At 38.5% G+C, this 20,010-nt stretch overlaps 1 protein-coding gene and 1 long non-coding RNA gene across 4 annotated transcripts in view; one reads left to right on the top strand and one right to left on the bottom strand.

Annotated features, from left to right (window-relative positions):
- Positions 1 to 2,281: 2,281 nt before the first annotated feature.
- Positions 2,282 to 18,293, bottom strand: LOC130544385 (uncharacterized). Its single transcript, XR_008960624.1, has 2 exons — positions 18,196 to 18,293; positions 2,282 to 5,715 (listed from the first exon to the last, which is right to left on the bottom strand). It is a non-coding gene; the product is annotated as an uncharacterized LOC130544385 (long non-coding RNA).
- Positions 18,281 to 20,010, top strand: part of MFSD1 (major facilitator superfamily domain containing 1) — a 29,977-nt gene continuing 28,247 nt past the window's right edge. For 2 of the 3 annotated variants that reach the window (XM_026497379.4, XM_057315928.1), the window contains exon 1: positions 18,372 to 18,543. In XM_026497379.4, coding sequence (XP_026353164.2) covers positions 18,372 to 18,543 — 172 coding nt within the window. Of the gene's footprint in view, positions 18,544 to 20,010 lie in introns of all 3 variants that reach the window. The other variant, XM_026497378.4, reaches the window with a different exon arrangement.

The raw sequence follows: 20,010 nt of genomic DNA, 5'->3' as shown, positions 1-20,010 counted from the left end.
AAAGAAGACATCCAGATGGCTAATGGACACATGAAAAGATGCTCAACGTCACTCATCATCAGGGAAATGCAAATCAAAGCTACAATGAGATACCACCTCACACCTGTCAGAATGGCTAAAATAAAAAACACAAGAAACAAGTGTTGGCGAGGATGTAAAGAAACAGGAAACCTGTGCACTCTTGGTGGGAATGTAAACTGGTGCAGCTGCTGTGGAAAACAGTATGGAGGTTCCTCAAAAGTTAAAAATAGAACTACTCTACGATCCAGTAATCATACTACTGGTATTTACCCCCCAAAATACAAAAACACTAATTCAAAGGGACACATGCACCCCTGTGTTTATTGCAGCATTATCTACAATAGCCAAACTATGGAAGCAGCCCATGTGTCCACTGATTGATGACAGTATAAAGAAGAAGCATATATATATATACATATATATATATATAGAGAGAGAGAGAGAGAGCGAGCGAGAGAGTATAAATGGAATATTCAGTCATAAAAAGAATGAAATCTTGCCATTTGCAATAACATGGATGGAACTAGAGAGTATAATGCTAAGTGATATAAGTCAGTCAAAGACAAATACCAGATGATTTCACTCATACATGAAATTTAAGAAACAAATGAGCAAAGGGAAAAAAAAGGTAAGAAAGAAAGACAAACCAAGGAATAGACTCTTAGTTATAGAGAACAAACTGATGGTTACCAGAGGGAAGGTGGGTTAAATAGGTGAAGGGGAGTAAAGGGTATACTTATTGTGATGAGCACTGAGAAATGTACAGAATTGCTGAATCATTATATTGTACACCTGAAATTAATATAACACTGTATGTTAACTATACTGGAATTAAAATAAAACACTTAATAAAAAATAAACTGTGAAATGTTAAGCAAAAAGAAAACATATGACACAGCTAAAGTAATGCTTATAGGGAAATTTATAGCTTTAAAGGCCGATATGAAAAAGGAAGAAAGGTATCAAGTCAAAAACCTAATTTTACATCAAGGGAACTGGAAAAAAGAAGAAACTAAATCCAAAGCAAGTAGAACAAAGGAAATAGTACAGTTTAGAGTGGAAAGAGCTAGAATAGAATATTTATAAACAATAGAATTAACAAAACCAATACTTGGTCTTTTGAGGAAAAAAACTGAAATACTATTACCTAGACTTATTAAGGAAAGAGGAGGGAGGACTTATGTTACAAAAATTAAGAGTAATAGAGGGCACACAACTACCAACTTTACAGAAATAGGAAGAAATATGAAAGGATAATTTAAAAAACTGTATGCCAACAAATTTGAGAGATAAAATGGAAAAATTCCTGGAAAGACATAAACTACCAAAACTGACTCAATAAAACAGACAAAATCTGAATAGAGTTATAACAAGTAAAAATATCAGCTTAGTAATTTTAAAACTTTCCACAAAGGAAAGCCCAGGCCCAGATGGTTTCACTGGTGAATTATACATTTAAACATTAAATATTAAACATTTAGAGTTAATACCTATCCCTCGCAAACTTTCAAAAATAAAAAAAGGATGGAATATTTTCCAATTCATTCTATGAGGCCAGGATTACCCTGATATCAAAACCAGGCAAAGACATCACTGGAAAGGAAAATACAGACCAGTATCTTTTATGATTCAAAGGCAAAAATCCTCAAGGAAAAACTAGTAACCCGAATCCATAAACATATACAAATGGTTATATATCATATACACGTGGGATTTATTCCAGGAATTCAAGGTTAATTTAACTTCTGAAATTTGACTAATGTAATGTACATTAAAAGGATGAAGGATAAAAATCACATGACCTTCTCAATAGAACACAGAAAAATTTGACAAAATTAATATCCTTTCATGATAAAAACACTCAAGCAGCCAGGAAAGGAAGGAAATTTCTTACCATGATAAAGCACATATACCAAAAAAATCCTACAGCTAACATGATAACTAAAGGTAAAACAAGACAAGGATGTCTGCTCTTCCCACTTCTATTCACCATGTTACTGGAGGTTCTCGCTAGGGCAATTAGGCATGAAAAATAAAAGGTATTCAGATTAGGAAGGAAGAGGTAAAATGATAAAATGATCTCTATTTGCAGATGACATGACCTTGTGTATAGTAAATCCTAAGGAATCTAGTAAAACACACTAGAACTAGCAAATGAGTTCAGCAAGGCTACAGGATAAAGGATCATTTCTATATACAACTCAATTATACTTGTATACATTAGAAACAATCTGAAAATGAAATTAAGAAAACAGTTCCATTTACAATATCATCAAAAAATATATTAGTAAGAAATACATTTAACAAGAGTACAAGATTTGTATACTAAAAGGTGCAAAACATTGTTGAAAAAATTAAATACAACCTAAATAAATAGAAAGACATCTCATAATCATGGGTCAGAAGACTATATTGTATTGTAATACATGGCTGATTACTTTGGACCTTTCTGAGTTGCTTCCTTTGTTTCCATTTGGCATATGCTATGTAAATAAAATACAATTCATCCCCCCACCAAAGAAGACAATGTTGTTAAGATGGCAATATTTCCCAAATTGATCTACAGATTCAATGAAACCACTACTAAAAATCCCAGCTGGCTGTTTTTTCTTCCTTAGAGAAACTGACAAGTTGATATTATAATTCATACAGAAATGCAAGGGACCCAGAATAGCTAAAATAATTTTGGAAAAGAACCAAACTGGAGGACTCACACTTCTTGATTTCAAATTTTACTATAAAGACAGTATAGTATTAGCATAAGGATTAAAATGCATATCGTTGGGGCGCCTGGGTGGCACAGTCGTTAAGCGTCTGCCTTCGGCTCAGGGCGTGATCCCGGCATTATGGGATCGAGCCCCACATCAGGCTCCTCCGCTATGAGCCTGCTTCTTCCTCTCCCACTCCCCCTGCTTGTGTTCCCTCTCTCGCTGGCTGTCTCTATCTCTGTCAAATAAATAAATAAAATCTTTAAAAAAATAAAAAAATAAAATAAAATGCATATTGTTGGAGTCCAAATATAAACCTTTACATTTACGATCAACTGATCTTTGACAGGGGTGCCAAGACAATTCAACGGGAGAAAAATAGCCTTCAACAAGTGGTACTAGATAAACTACATATACACATGCAAAAAAATTATCCTCCTTTCTTATATCACACACAAAAGTTAACTCAAAATAGATGAAACACACAAACGTAAGGAATAAAATTATAACTCAGAAGAAAACAGGAGTAAATTTTTGTGACCTCGCGTTAGGTAATGGTTTCTTAGATAAGAACTTTATTGTATGAACAAAACTTTAAGGGAAAAAAGAAAAGTTTATAAATCGAATTTCATCAAAACTTAAAACTTGTGTTCTAACAATATGAGTAAAACCTACAGAATGGGAGAAAATATTTGCAGATTATATATCTGATAGGGGTATTATGTCCAGAATAGATAAAGAATTTTTATATGTGATTTTATATATATATTAAGACAATTCAATTAAAAATGGGAAAAGGAGGGGCACCTGGGTTGCTCAGTCAGTTAAGGGTCAGACTCTTGATTTTGGCTCAAGTCATGATCTCAGGGTTGTAAGACTGAGCTCCACGTCAGGCTCTGTGCTAGGCATGGAGCCTGCTTAAGTTTCTCTCTTTCTTCCTCTCCCTCTTCCCCCCTTCCACCTCTCCCCCGCTCTTAAAAAAATGGGAAAAGATCAGAAAAGACATTTCTCCAAAGGAGATTTACAAAGTCTAATCAGCACACGAAAAGACGCTTAATTTCACTTGCCACTAGAAAATGTAAAGCAAAGAACTATGACTTCACAACCACTAAGATGGCTAAAGTAAAAAGACAAGATAATAACAAGAATTGGCAAGGATTTACATCGAAAACCGGGGATGTACTGTATGGTGACTAACATAATATAATAAAAAATCATTATTAAAAAAAAAAAAAAGAATTGGCAAGGATGTGGAGAAATTAGCACCCTTATACATTATTAGTGATAAGTGAAAACATATGTCCACAAAAACTCATATAAGAATGTTCATAGCAGGCTTTATTCATAATAGCCGAAAAGTGGAAACAATAAAATATCCATTAACTGATCAATGGACAAAAAAAATGTAGTATGTTCACACAATGGACTATTATTTGGCAATTAAAAGGAATGAAGTACTGATACATACTATAATATGGATGAAATGTGAAAACACTCTACAAAAAGAAAGGAGCTAATTATAATATATCCATATTATATGATTCCATTTGTATGAAATGTTCCAAACAGGCAAATCCAGAGATACAGAAAATAGTTTAGTGGTTACAGAGGCCTGGGTGGGTAATGAGGGGTCAGTAAGGGGATATCAGAGTGAATGCTAAAGAATACAAGGGATATTTTTGGAGTGTTGAAATGTTGTAAAATTAGATTGCACTGATGGTTGCACAACTCTGTGAATATACTAAAATCCATTGACCTGTATACTTACAATGGTGAATGGTAGGATTTGTGAGTTATATTTCAATAAAGCTATTTTTAAAGGACTTCATTAAGAAAATAAGAATGCAAGGTACAGATTGGCACACATTATTTACAAAATATAATCTGATGAAAGACTTGTATCTTAAATGAATAAAGAACTCTTACAATATTGGGAACACAGCTCAATTTTTAACAATGGGGAAAAGATTTGAACAGACACTTCACCAAAGAAGTTATATTACATGCATGTCAAATAAACATGAAAAGTTCTTCAATCAACATGGATAGTCATCAGAGAAATATAACGTAAAACTACCATGAGCTATTAGTACACACCCATTGGAAAGGCTAAAACTAAAAGAAAAACATCTGACAGTATACAGTGTCCATGAGGATGTGGAACAACTGGATTTCTCACACATTTCAGTTGGGAATGCAAAAGGCACAGCTGGTTTGCATAGCAGTCCTGCTGTTCTTAAAAAATTAAACTTACCACACTCGAACTTACCACACAACTCAGCAATCTTACTCATTGGTATTTACTCAAGAAAAATAAAAGCAGGTTTTACAAGGTTTTTTCCATTAATGTTCTTAGCAATTTTGTTCATAATAGCCCAAACTAGAAAAAACTGAAATGTTCATGAACCGGTGAATGGATAAACAGACTATTCTACATTCATTCAATGGAATACTGTTCAGTAACAAAAAGGGATGAACTACGGGTGCTCACAACAATATGGATGAATTTCAAGTGACTTATGCCAAGTGAAAGAAGATAGAAAAAAAAAAAGACTACATAGTCTATAATTCCTCCCACACGAAAATCTAGAAAAGGCCAACTACAATGAAGGAAAAACCAGATCATTAATGTCTAGTATTTGGGCTGGGGGTAGAGGAAAAGATTGAATGTAATGGGCCATGAAGAAACTTTTTGGGGTGACATCTATTTTGTCTAGATTGGGGTGGTGATTATATACTGGTATAAATTCATCATGAATCATTGATTTGCACAATGACAAGGGATAAATTTTACTGAATGTAAATCATACCTCAATAAAGGTGATTAAAGGGGCACCTGGGTAGCTCAGTCGTTAAGCGTCTGCCTTCGGCTCAGGGCGTGATCCTGGCATTCTGGGATCGAGCCCCACATCAGGCTCCTCCGCTGGGAGCCTGCTTCTTCCTCTCCCTCTCCCCCTGCTTGTGTTCCCTCTCTCGCTGGCTGTCTCTGTCAAATAAATAAATAAATAAAATCTTTAAAAAAAATAAAAAATAAAGGTGATTAAAGTTTTTGGAAATAAAGTCAAAGAAATATGGGGTTTATGGTGGTCAGGAATTGCTATAGATTGAATATTTGCTTTCCCCCTAAAATTCATATGTTGAAATCTAATCCCTAATGTGATAATGGTAGGAGGTAGAGCCTTTTACAACTCAGGTCATGAGGGCAGAACTCCCATAAATGGGAACAGTACTTTTACAAAAGATAACCAAGAGGGCTCCCTTGCCCCTTCTGTCATGTTAAGGACATAGTGAAAAGAACTAGGAAGAGGACTCCCACCAAATACTGAATCTGCTGGTACCTTGATCTTAGACTTCCCAGCTTCCAAAATTTTAAGAAATAAATTTATGTTATTTCTAAGCTATTCTGTCTATGGCATTTTGTTATAATAGCCCAAATGAATGAAAACAGAAATTTATAAAGGATTATTGGTAGCAACAAACTGAAATTCACTGATGTTAGCCAATCCTTACATGAGGCATAAAAGAACTGAAGTCAAGATCTCTAACTTCCAGAACAGAGATCTAGTCAATATACCACATTCTCAGTTCTTCTGGTGTGTGTTATATTATTATATATGAATCCAAAGCATTTTGAAAAAGAGTGAAACATTAGTAAGTTTTAAAATCAAATATATTGAGTTTCTGATATGATTACTAGTCAGTATTCTCAGAGAAGGAACACACTCCAGGATTAGTCTGGGTTAAGTGAACCCTAACACAAAGATCTGAGGGCAAGAAATTTATTCGGTGATATTTTTTATGTGGATAAAAGCATTAACACACCAGGCCTAAGACTGCTACCCTGAGGCCTGCTTGCAAGGTTGGCCGTTGGCTGGTTTCAGGGAACTTGGATTTTGAGAGGATTCCCAAAACCCTGTATGAATGGCTCACCGCGCCTAAACCTCATGTAAACAATGTGGTTTGTGCTAAACACCTACTTTCCTTTTGGGAGTCTGGGATTTGGGCACATGCCAAGCAGAGGGTGTCTATATGACCAACTCTTGTTAAGGACTTTGGGCAGGGAGTCTCTAAGGAGCTTCCCTACTAGACAGCTTTTCAAACATGCTGTCACAACTTGTTGCTGTGGGAATAAACCACATCCTGTGTGATTTCCTGCAGGAGAAATTTTGGAAGCTTGTTCCTGGTTTCTTTTGGGCTTTATCCCACGCACTTTTTCTTTTTGCTTTTTGTCCTTTAGCTGTAAAAAATCATAACCATGAATATCACTAAATACTGAGTTGTGTGAATCCTTCTAGTGAATCTCTGAATCTGGGGGAGGGGAGTCTTGGAGACCCCCAATACAAGAGGTGACCCCAGAAGACACTAAGAAGGGAAGGAATGATGGCTTTTAAAAGGATATATTATTAAATAAGTTACCAGAGTGGGCAATCAGGGCAAAATTCTTCTGGGGAACATGCATTTCAGGGTTATCCACCCAAGTGGCAAGAGGAATGGGATATTTATCACCCAACTATAAAGCTGGTATTCACTGTCTGGAACTTTCAGTCTATACCCCGTGCGCAGGCCCAATGGGCTCTGGTGGCCATAGCCAGCCCTGAAGCAAAGAGCTGCAGTTGGAAGTTGGGCTTGCTTGTACGGAAATTACAAATACCCGTGGAGGCTACGGTGGGACACTTCTCCCACAGCCTCTAAAAGGCATAAAATCAAGCAGAAACATAGAGCTACTGTTCAGTCATTTCACATGCTACCCATTGCCTTCCTTAGGATGAATTACTTGCACCTTATTCCCACTAGGGAGCCCTTGCCTCCCAGAAGAGTCCTTTATAAGCTGCAGTCTGGCCCAGTGTAGCGAGAACATAAGGGAGAATTTGCCTTATCCATATAAGACGGAAATAAGGTCTTTATTCTCCCTCTGCTTTCAAGTCCTGGTCACAGGAAGCCCTGCTAGGGTTAACTGTTTTGTTTGTTTTACCTCTTTGCTAGCCCAGTCTAATTAGTAGGGTCAATAGTAGGTTTCCTCTCCCACAGAATGGGCACCCAGTCTGAGCCTCTGTCTCTCTCCCCTCAGGACATAGGCTTCCTCATCAGGCTACATTACTGAGGGATATTCTATGTGGGTATTGTGTAGGTCCTCTGGGGCTGACCTACCCTGCCCGCTCTTGGTAGAGTGCCTATATTCCCCAGACCCTCTGGCTTACTTAGAGTTTCCTCATTCTACCTTTTCCTACTTACATAGCTAGAAATCCACCATTTATTTAAAATTATTTTTTTAAATTCAAGTATAATACTGTTATATTGGTTTCAGTTCTACAGTATAATTTTTTAACAATTCTATACATTTCTCAGTGTTCATCAAGATAAGTGTACTCTCAATCTATTTCAAGGGTACCCCTATGTCTATTTCATTCATCCCTCCACCCACCTCTCCTCTGGCAACAACCAGCTGCTTTTCTGTATTTAAGAGTCTGTTTTTTTGTCTCTCTCTTTTTTAAACTTTGTTCATTTTTTTTGTTTCTTAAATTTCCACATATGAGTGAAATCATGTGGTATTTCTTTCTCGACTTATTTCACTTAGCACCATACTCTCTGGGTCTATCCATGTCATTGCAAATGGCAAGATTTCATTCTTTTTTATGGCTGAGTAATATCCTATTGTGAATGTATAAAACATATTCGTTATTTATTTATAGACGGACACTTGGGTTGCTTACATAATTTGGCTATTTAAATAATGCCGCAATAAACATAGGAGTGCATGTGTCTTGTTGAATTAGTGTTTTCATTTTTTTTCTTTTTTTTTTAAGATTTTATTTATTTATTTGACAGAGAGAGACAGCCAGCAAGAGAGGGAACACAAGCAGGGGGAGTGGGAGAGGAAGAAGCAGGCTCTTAGCGGAGGAGCCTGATGTGGGGCTCGATCCCAGAACGCTGGGATCACGCCCTGAGCAGAAGGCAGACGCTTAATGACTGCGCCACCCAGGCACCCCTCATTTTCTTTTTAAATTTACTTTTATTTAAATTCTAGTGTTTTCATATTCTTTGGGTAAATATCCAGTAGTGGAATTACTGGATCATATAATAATCCTATTTTTATTTTTTTGAGAAAACGCCGTGTGTTTTCCACGGTGGCTGCACAGTTTGCATTCCCACCAACAGTGCATGAGGGTTCCTTTTTTCCCACATCCTCACTAACATTTGTTATTTCTTGTGTTTTTTATTTCAGGCATTCTGACAGGTGTAAAATGTTATTTCATTGTTTTAATTTGCATTTCTCTGACGATTACTAGAAATTCATCATTTATAACATGGGGATATTCAAAGTACCTATCTCATAGGGTTGTTGCGAGGATTATGTCAAATAATACCAGGAAAGTGCTTAAAACTGCCTGGAACACAGTAAGCAGTCGGCATTATTACGTGTGTATAAATAGTTGGCAGATGCGTATTTATTAGAAAAACAATGGAATGCCCAGATTGCATCAACCTACTTATCGAAATTCATCAGCAGACTAGAAAGGCTTTAGGAACACTTAGCTGATTTTCAATTTCAGCTTCGAAAAATTTCAAAAGTTCTAGGTAAAATACTATTCCCCTCAAACAGTTGTGAGTGATTTACCAGTTCAACTCCTGAATTCAAGGTTGCTAGGTAGACTTAGTGAAACTCTTGTTCAAGAAATGAAAGGTAATAAAATGGGAACTCTCATAAGCTCACTATCATCTTCTACTACCCGTATAGTTTAATCTTCCCTTTAAAAGAAAAAAAAGATCAATATTTACAGAGCAGATTTGAAAACCCCTCCTTTTATACCTGCTTGTAAGGAGAACAGAGAGGCCATGGCCAGAAAACTTAGAATGCTCCAGTCAGAAACACACAGAAGCCACAGGGCCTCACAATGAGATGAGCCAGTCCTGTGGTCATACAGGATTAGCAAGCACGGTGGAAGGAAGAGGACACTGCTGGGAATGCCTTTGTGAAGTCCGCACTTCAGGTGACCTTGGAACAAGAGGTAAGCAAGAACCCAGGACTGTCTGGCAACTGAAACAAAGGCTGTAAGACCCAAGTGGAACTGAGCCAGCAGGTGACAATGTGTGGCAGCACTTCTACAGTGCGGAGAAAGAAATTCAGAGTGGAGATGATTTCTTAGCCACAGTTGGCTAAAGGTTGTCGTAAGGAGTGATTTAACTGTTGCTTAAATCAGAACTCAGTGTGTATCTATCATGTTGCCGGTTTTATTGATCATAGTTATGTTTACCGAATATTGTGCTTATTCTAGAATGGGAGTCTGGCTAGTCTCAACTAATCTTTGGGGTCCTTACTAAAACTCTTAGAACCTTTTTGGATATGTCCTATTTGATGCTCTCATTTTTCTGCTGGGACTCTGCTAATAAAATATTTAAGAATACAATTTATATGCCATTTAATTAATTTTGATAACGAAGATGCCTGATACTGAAGATAACACGGCTTTAACCTGTGAACTCAACCTTCTTTCTTTTTGATTTGACAATTACCTGCTTTTTTGAAGTAAGTAATGGATATTCAAGGTCTACAGTTTAATACTCTAGGCTTGCTAAGATTTCTGTCTGCCTTTAGTCAACAAAGCAACCAATATAAGGATTCTCTGGTCCTTCACATCATTCTCATCAATTTTTCTTAGTGTAAAAATGCTTTAGGAATTCATGTCAAGATCAAGTTTATGAAGGTAATGTTAGGAAAGGGACTGCAAGAGCTAAGCTAAGACATCTGCATTTCATGTTTGGAGACTGTAGTAAGGGAGAGGGCTATCTGTAGAGAGCAGGTAAGGCCGCCCTCTAGTTTTTCTGGACCTGTGTAGGTCATTTCATCAAAGACAAAAATGCAAATCTGTTAACATTTATATATATTAAAGAGCCACATGATCATGGTTTAGTTCTCATTGCCCATGAATTTTGTTCTTAATTTAGCTAATTTTCATTATCAGATCAAAACTACCACATGCGGTTTAAATCAGAACATGCTAAATTGTTTTCCTTTAGCCCTTCAGAAAGCTCTTTCCTGCTAAGCAAATCAGTCTTGGGTATTTTAAAAGAAGATTTATCCCTTGGAAACTCTTACCTAGTGAACACGGGCAGTGGATTTTTACAGTTATTGTCCTAAGATATGTGAACTGAAAAGGCTGTAGAGAATCTACCGTTTAAAGTAGCAATAGAGTGCCATCTACTGGCCAAACAGCATTAGTGGCTGTGTGAGAGAGAGCTTACCTCTGATGGTAACAAAGGAAGAGCATCTGGAGACAGACGCTCTCAATAGGTGAACACGCCAATCCAAAAGCAAATGATTTCTGCCTTTAACAATTTATATCTACTACTGTATACATTTCTTCAAGTTATTTTTATAAATCTATGCTGCATATGCCAACCCAAATAGGCAAAAATTCAAAAGCTTGACAATACAGTCTCTTGGTGAGGCTGTGGGAAAACAGGTATTTTCACAACACAAAATGTTACAATCTCTCTAAAGGGAAATTTGGAATATCTAACAAAACCATATATCCACTTATGCTTTGACTCAGCAATTGCACATTAGCCTGAATACAAAATTCCAGCAATATAAAAATACGTATGCAAAGATTATACATTGCAATATGATTTGTAATTGTAGAATATTGAAAGCTTAATAAATGCCCAAATATAGGAAAGTGGTTGAATAAAATACAGTATGTATATATGATATAATATTACGCAGATATAAAAAAGGAGTAAGTAAGATCTGTAGGAACTGATACGGAGGATTTTTCAGGATATATTGTTAGGTAGACAGAAACAACTTTTGGGGCGCCTGGGTGGCGCAGTCGTTAAGCGTCTGCCCTCGGCTCAGGGCATGATCCCAGCATTCTGGGATGGAGCCCCACATCAGGCTCCTCCACTGGGAGCCTGCTTCTTCCTCTCCCACTCCCCCTGCTTGTGTTCCCTCTCTCGCTGGCCGTCTCTGTCAAATAAATAAATTTAAAAAATCTTTTAAAAAAGAAGAAACAACTTTTAACAACTAACATCTGTATCAATGCTGTTTTTTGACCTAATCCAGGAAACAATTTAAATTTTTAGTACTAGAAATTTGTGATGAATCAGGAACGGTAGAGATGGATGAGGAAGGCATCTTAAGACAGGTACACCTGTCTTTGCCTTCCCTGGGCCAGCGCTCCTGACATATTCACTAATGCACTCTATGTGTGGCAGGTCACTTCTCTCAATACATAGATAGGCGGATAAAGACATATATACATAAGGATCTGAAACAGATGATAAATCCTGTTTAGGTTTAGATGTATGAATTGAATCACATGTTGACACGCCATTTTGCAGTATTCACAGACAAATCACGCTTGAATAGATGACAGCAGGCGGACCAGTCTAGCAAGTTTGTTCACTTCAAGATTTTACAATGATCTGTTTGACATAGGTGTGCGTTGATTTAAATTTCAAGCTTAGAGTAGAGAAGACCTTATTACTTCCCAAATTATAAAATCTACCCTGCTTCTGTAGTAGTATGGTCACATTTCCCTTTCTGTTGTTGCTCTCCCAACATGCTGGTTATTTTCATTTTTTGTCATTCTTTTCTTTTTCTTCTTACTTTAAATTTCAGAGGTGTCTTTGTTGTATAGCTTTGTTATAGTAATAACTTTATAGATTTATTTGTTCTATTAAGCTGCGGGTCCTTGATCTTTTTTTTTTTTTACCCGTGGTGCAGGAACTGGGCACTGGAGCGGCTGCTCGCGCCAAGCCCTGGAGTGAGCACCTGCCAAGTGCAGGCTAGATCCTTCCAGCCTGAGATGTCTCTCCTGCGCCATCTACTGACAAAGCTTCACATTGTGCCAGGGGCAAAGGAAACATTTAAATTATTACAGAGTAGGTGAAAAGAATGAGCTGAGACAGTAAACCCACAACCTGCGTAAGGTGTGTCCATATTTATTCCTATGCCTGTTCCTCCAATACCTTAATTTTTTCTTTTTCTCATTCTTTGTCTTTCTCTTCCTCAATATGTAACTCATAAGTATGTGCACAATTTTTGCTGCTTAACATGTATATATGTATGTATACATATATATTTTCCTTTTACCAAGCTTTAAGTTTCCTTTAAATTTTTCCAATTAGAAAATTCGACATTACATATTCTTTCCTGAGCCCCTTACCTGTTATGAGGGAGGAAAACTATGGTGAGTTTACTTTTGCAATTAGTCTATAAAACAGAATTCCACAACCATAGTATATAAACAGACAAACATAGGTAGAGGTAGGCATATGGATGAATGCATAGTTGGACACATAGAGAAAACAGAAATAGATTGAAAGAGGAATGCATATATATATTAAAAATTATCATAGTAAGAAAGACATCTCTTTAGTAAAAATTGAACTCTGTAGGGCATAAATGTAGTCATTGGCATTAGAAATTTAGGGAAATTTGGGATGGCATTTCCTCTTGGGCATGGTACCTATCTTTGTTCCCAATATACCAGCCTTCCTCTTCTTCATCCTGACTTACCAATTTCCTATCTTTGGGGACAGGTCCCTTCTCTTTAATTTTCAAAATAGATAATAAGGTCAACCTGGGGGTCTGTGTATGAATAGAAACATGCATATTTACTCCCACACTTTACACTCATGCACATTTCGGTTCTAAGTGTCTCACTGGGATCTGAGGGTCAGTAGCTCTGAGAGAGAACTCTTTCCCAGTTTCTACTTTTCCCAGTAAGAAATCTCTTGGGCTTCTTTAGGGGGCATGCTTATATTTACTTTCTCATGCTGTTTTCCCAAGGGGCTGGTTTTAGTGTTGTTAATTTTTTCTTATCTTTTCCTCCTCATCTTGTAATTCTTCATTGTGTATCTCTTTATTATTGTTTTGTCATATTGCCTCATAAATTTCTGATAGGTCTATAATTTTTGTATTTTAATAAATTTTTTCATTCAGTGGAATAGTCATATATATTAACACAATATTTTTTGCAATCTCTTTCCTACTTTTAACCAGTTCTTCCAAGTAGGTCATACAGCAATTTATGGTGTATTTTTTGTTTACTCACTAATTTGTATTGAAACCCCAGTGAATTATTTGTTCTGCTCCTTCAGGACTCAAATTTGCCACAAACAAATGAGGAAAATAATAGAATTATTCCATTGGAGGTGAATAAAATAAATCTAAATGCTTCTTAGGTATTTTTTGATACAATAAAAAGCATTATTTATTGAGTATGCAAACATTCTTTTAGATCTTTATAAAAAAGTTTGGCCATGGAGGGTCAGATCCATAAAGACTGCTCTTTGGCTTTAATTATTTTAGATGCAAAACTTTGTATCTAAAAAACATTAAGACTAGTATTTATTGCTCACTGTCATTCATATTTTTTTCCTTATGAACATTAACATGCTTAAAAATCCCACGATCACTTTGGCAAACCAATAAAGTATGCAGGTCACAAATTTGATTTTTACTGATGGAAAAATTAAGAAACAACAAATGTTGGAGAGGATGTGGAGAAAGGGGAGCCCTCTTACACTGTTGGTGGGAATGCAAGTTGGTGCAGCAACTTTGGAAAACAGTGTGGAGGTTCCTCAAAAAGTTAAAAATAGAACTAACTTATGATCCAGCAATTACACTACTGGGCATTTACCCCAAAGATACAGATGTAGTGAAAAGAAGGGTCATATGCACCTCAATGTTCATAGCAGCAATGTCCACAATAGCCAAACTGTGGAAGGAGCTGAGATGCCCTTCAACAGATGAATGAATAAAGAAGACGTGGTTCCTATATACAATGGAATATTACTCAGCCATCAGAAATGATGATTACCCAAGATTTGCAGCAACATGGATGGAAGTGGAGGAGATTATGCTAAGTGAAATAAATCAAGCAGAAAAAGACAATTATCATATGGTTTTACTTATTTGTGGAACATAAGGAATAGCAGGGAGGACATTAGGAGAAGGAAGGGAAAAATGAAGAGGGGGAAACAGAGGGAGATGAACCATGAAAGACTATGGACTCTGGAAAACAAACAGGGTTTTAGAGGGAAGGGGGGTGTAGGGATGGGCTAGCCCGGTGATGGGTATTAAGGAGGGCACATATTGCATGGAGCACTGGGTGCTATGCGCAAAAAATGAATCATGGAACATTACATCAAGAACTAATGATGTACTGTATGGTGACTAACACAACATTAAAAAAAAAAAGAAATGTGCAATCAGTCCAAGTCATATACTAAGTAACTTTTCTTATTGAAAATTCACTTCTATTTCAATCAACTTTTAAATCATGCTTAATAAAGATGTCATTTCAACTTTATGTCATGCTATAGTTCTTTATAAAAGAGTGAATTTTATATTCTGGGCAGAGGAAGCAGATACTCGAAGTGGACTTTCTTGGAAACATATTGCTGACAGAAATGTTAAGGAATAAAAATAGCATTACCTGATTCACAGAGTTGAGAGGTGAGGGAAGAGCTTTCTCTACACTGAAGACAGCAAAGGCAAGGTACCAGGCAAAATGTGTGGGAGACACAGATTCTCAGGTCATGACAGTAATGCCAAAAAATACTCCAAAAAACAAACAAATGAAAAAATAAAGGAGGCAGTTAAAGAATGATAGTAGATGAATTAGCCAAGGCTCCCCAGACCTCCTGGTGAATGCCTTCTTCCCATTATCTGGGCCACCAGTTTTGCCAATTCAATTCTAAAATATAAGGGCAATCTTATCTTACACCACTTAGTCCCATGATTTAAATCAATCTAGTTATTTTTACCAGACTTCCAAAGCTTTCCTTTGCATATCTTCCACATAGACTTGGATGAAGCTTATATGGCAGTTGATGTGATTTTGTACCCCTTTCTAAGCTTTTGTATACGGTGGTTTGTAGGTTTTTTTTGTTTTTGTGGGTTTTTTTTTTTTTTTGGCCTTTTGCCTTAAATACCTTAACCCCTCGCCCCCACCACCCTGTTTCCCCTTAATCTCCATTCTTGGAGATCAAGCTCACTTATTACTGCTTCTGGGATCCCAAGCAGAACCAGACACTCCTCACTCTTGTCCCACGTTAGAAACTCGCACTGCTGGTGGGGAGAGGTGGGGTGGATGTGGACCAGAGAGGGAAAGGAGGCAATGAAAACAACTATGAGGTTTTCAGCTTGGCCTCTGCAGATAAGGGGAATGTTCTGACCCACACAGCCCTCTGTAGGAGGGGTAGGAAGTAAAGGCATGTGAAGGCTGAATCTAGATCTTAAGGTTTTCGAGAGAACCCTACCCTATTTTCTGTCTGTGGGGCTAACTTGCCTCAGAGGCTGCAGCCATCCCCACACCAATGAAAATGGCTGGTCAATCCAATGGTCTTGTATCCCAGATGATAAAGTCTATACCCGTGCCCTCATTCTTATTTTTCCATCACTTGGTAATTATAAAGTAAGTCAATTTGCTTGACTAGCAATAGGTCATACAGTAGTAGGACTCACAGAAAAGTTGAAAGACTAGTACAAAGATTTTCCATATACCTGGAACCCAGATCCCCTAAATGTTAACATTTTACTACATTTTTTCCCTCTCTCTCTGTAGACGTTTATACGTGGATGTATGTATGTAAGCCACACGCACAACTTAAAATTTTCTAGCAGCCACATTAAAAAAGCAGGTAAAATTAATTGTAATATCTTGTTTGATATGTATGTTATAATAATTTTAACATGTAAGCAGTATAAACATTCACATGATATTTTCTTTTTTTCATAGCAAGTTTTTGAAATCTGGTATTTTACACATACAGTACATCTCAATTGGTAGCCACACTTCAAGTGCTCAATAGCACAGTGATGGCTAGTGGACAGCACAGAGAGTGTGATGATCTTTCAAGCTATGGGACTGGATGAGTGAAAGAGAGCCCAGGACTGGGTCTTGGAGCACTTAAATATTTAGAATTCAAATCAAAGAAGAGGAACTGACAAATGAGATAGTGAGTGACAGCCTAGTAGACAAGGAGGAAAACAAGGCAAACGTAGTGTCAAGGGGGCCATAAAGGAGGAGACTGTCAACCTCATCAACTAATGCTGAGAAGTTAAGTAAGATGAGGACAGAGAAGTGATCACTGTAATTGGGAAGATGGAGTTGTTAGTCATCTTGGCAAAACAGTTTTATTAGACTGGCGGCTACTCTTTTGGAACTGAAGAGAGAATGGGAGGTGGAAAGTGGAGACCTCTTGTGCAGACATCTCAAAGGCAACAAGTTCCAAACTAATTGATCTCTTCTGACCTCTCCCCCACTCTCTTCTCTTCCTATATCCTGACCTCTATTTGGGGCCTATGCTAGACATCTGGAAGACATTCTTGAGTCCTTTTTTTCAGAACTTACACGCTATTATTCACAAAGTCATCCCCATTTCACCTCCTAAATACCTAATGTCTCCTTTGCTCTATCCCTATTTCCTCATTGTAGGCTCTTGCCACTTCTGATCTTCCTAATACCTAGTAATCCTCACTGTAATTAGACCTCTAGGATTGTCACCCTCAAAATTCTTTTTGTAAAGCCTGGAGACATGCAGAAAGGCGGGGGATCGAGTGGTGTTGCCAGATTGAATTTTTAAAAACAAGAATCTTGTATTTTTGCTATTCTGCTAGAAATTCTTGCATGGTTCTTCATGGACCAGTTTTAGTGTTCCTACTTCTGAGTTCCTTCTTTCGCCATCCCAAATCCACACACACACACACACACACACACACACACACACACACACACACATCCAGTTCTGTTTCATGCTTGCATCTTTATTATCCTTCCTACCCACCCCTCCCCTTCTCCCAGTAACTCATCCCCTGAAACAGGCAGCATGACCGGCTCACTTTCACTAATTCTTGCCTTGATACCAACTTCAAGTAGCTTCAGCATTTCCCACCCCCTCTATGGCTACTTTCTCCAAAGTTAGTTAGTTAAACTATGCACCCGTTCTCCCTTTCCCAAATGCCTTGCCCTGGCATTTCAATAAAATTCAGTGCTTATTTAAGTCACTGTTCTCACCACATTAATCCATTCATCATAGTTTTTTAAAGTACAAGTTTTTGTCAATTCTCCAACTAAACCGTAAACTCTTTGAGGTCCGAGAGCTCGTCTCATTACATTTGTATTCCCAGTACCGGGCATGTCACTTGACACATTATTAGGTGTTCAAGCAAATGTATTAATATTAAGAGCGGTCAAAGAGGCCGAAGAGAGCAATGCTGCGAGAAGGGTGGCCCGTCTTTCCGTGTCTCCAGCCGACGTCGGATTGCGCAGGAGACTGGCGTCGACCCGGCCCGAGGCCCGCACTTTCCCCTGGTGGAGCTGCGCAGGGTCTGCAATGAGGACAAGGTAGGGCACAAAAGGACAGTGCTCTCCACGGTGGAAGGCCGATGGTGGGAACCTTAACAGGCCCCCAAAGAAAACGAATGGCGAAACTCCGCCTCCTACTTACTTACCAGGCCGGTTCTGCTCGCCACGTGATCAGGGCCACTCACGTGAGCGTGGCTCTGCGTGATCTGCCGTGGCGTCACGTGAGCGAGAGAGGACACGTGACCACACTCTTCATTGAGCTCCGGCAGTGTAGCTTTTTCTCGGAGTTAACATTCCCGCATCCCGGTCTTCCACCGTCGCAATGGAAGAGGACGATGAGGAAGCGCGGGCGCTGCTGGAAGGCGGCCCCAGTGAAGCTGGCAGAGGAGCGCCTGCGGTCCCAGCTGTCCCCGGAGCGCTGCCGGCCCTTTGCGACCCTAGTCGCCTGGCGCACCGGCTTTTGGTGCTGTTGCTGATGTGCTTCCTAGGCTTCGGTGAGCCGTCTGGCCGGGTGGGGTGGGGCTGCTAATCCAGAAATTTCCGATTTTCTCTGGGAGCCCGGAGATCCTCGCTGAGCTCAGAGCTGCCACGGGGCCTCAGTGCAGCTTCTTGCTTAAGCTCCTGAGCTTCCCCCCCCCCCCCCGCCCTTCGCGACTCCATTCAAGCCTGTGGACGTTGTTAGCTAGCTCTCCGGCGTCTCGGAGGTGGAGGTCAGGGGACTGAGCTGGGCGAGTTTTGTCCCACTCTTTCGCCCTCCAAGAAGTCCCAGAGGCTAGCAGCTCGCCCTTTGGGGCCATAGATGTGAAGGAATCCCTATTTCGTCAAAGCTCCTGTCGATATACTGTTAAGAAAGAATTTAGAAAGATTGAACCACCCACCCCTAAGCACTCCCCCTTTTAAATGACTAACACGTTAGCAGTCTACTATTTGCTTCTCATCGTCTTTGGGTAAATATATGAATGTGTCTTGCTGATAGCTTCAGTGAGTAGATGTGTTCTCTTACTCTTCTGCTCTGCCACTAGTGACGTAACCATACGGGACTCGACTTGTGGTAGTCTTGGCGGTATTTGGTTTCAGTTACGAAATCTGACTCTGAAAACAGTTTCTTGAGTTATTGCTAAAGCATGCGTGTATTCCTGCAACTGATGTATTCAGCAGCATTCTGATGTCAGTGTGGTATGGTATGGAGGTAATGTGTTTTTCAGGGCGCTCGCTAGAACCTGTGTCGTCAACAGGTATAGAAACATGATGGTGCATAACTTTATGCTGCTGCTGGAATATGTAGAGGCATGAAGGATGCTTTGGGCTTAGTTTCTTTGCAACTCCTTGTTCACCCCTTCCCTCACACTTTGTGGAAAGATGATGCCTATCCTATAGCTTTAAAGCATGGCATTGGTATCCTTTACAGCAAGTAAAGCAGGAATCACAACTTGCTGGGTTTAGAAGCCAAAAACCAGAACACACAAAACAGTTAAAATTGCCCCTACTCAAGCAGACTGATTATTTTGGGTAAATTATGGTTAACTGCCTGGTTTTAGAAACCAAATTCATATCTTTATGATGATAATCTGCTCTCTTTTGAACTGGTAGCTTCTAATATGTACTTCTAGAGAGAATGAGGAAATGGTGCAGTATTGTCTTGTAGCCCACTAAAAATCTGTTATATTACTTTAAATCCGAGTGCATGAATGTCAGACCTCTCTACATTTCTTTATTACCCCCAACAGACATTATCATCATGTTTTAGTTTAATCTTTTAGAACTCTGTTTTTTCTTCAATCCTGGAGCTGTATTCACTGCAGTATTTGATCTTGGGTATTTTGTTTGTTGACCTAGATTATTGTTTCAAATATTGATTCAGTCAGAGTAGTTAAACTCCATTCCTGTGCTCTAATGGTAAGTGGTGACCTCAGGTTACGTTATTAGGAAACTGCTGGGGATGTTTGTGAAATCCTTAGTGT

Source organism: Ursus arctos, unplaced genomic scaffold (genome assembly GCF_023065955.2).
Source record: "Ursus arctos isolate Adak ecotype North America unplaced genomic scaffold, UrsArc2.0 scaffold_20, whole genome shotgun sequence".
Classification (NCBI taxonomy): Eukaryota; Metazoa; Chordata; class Mammalia; order Carnivora; family Ursidae; genus Ursus; species Ursus arctos.
The sequence above is the reverse complement of the archived record's forward strand: the minus strand, read 5'-3'. Positions and strand labels throughout refer to the sequence as shown.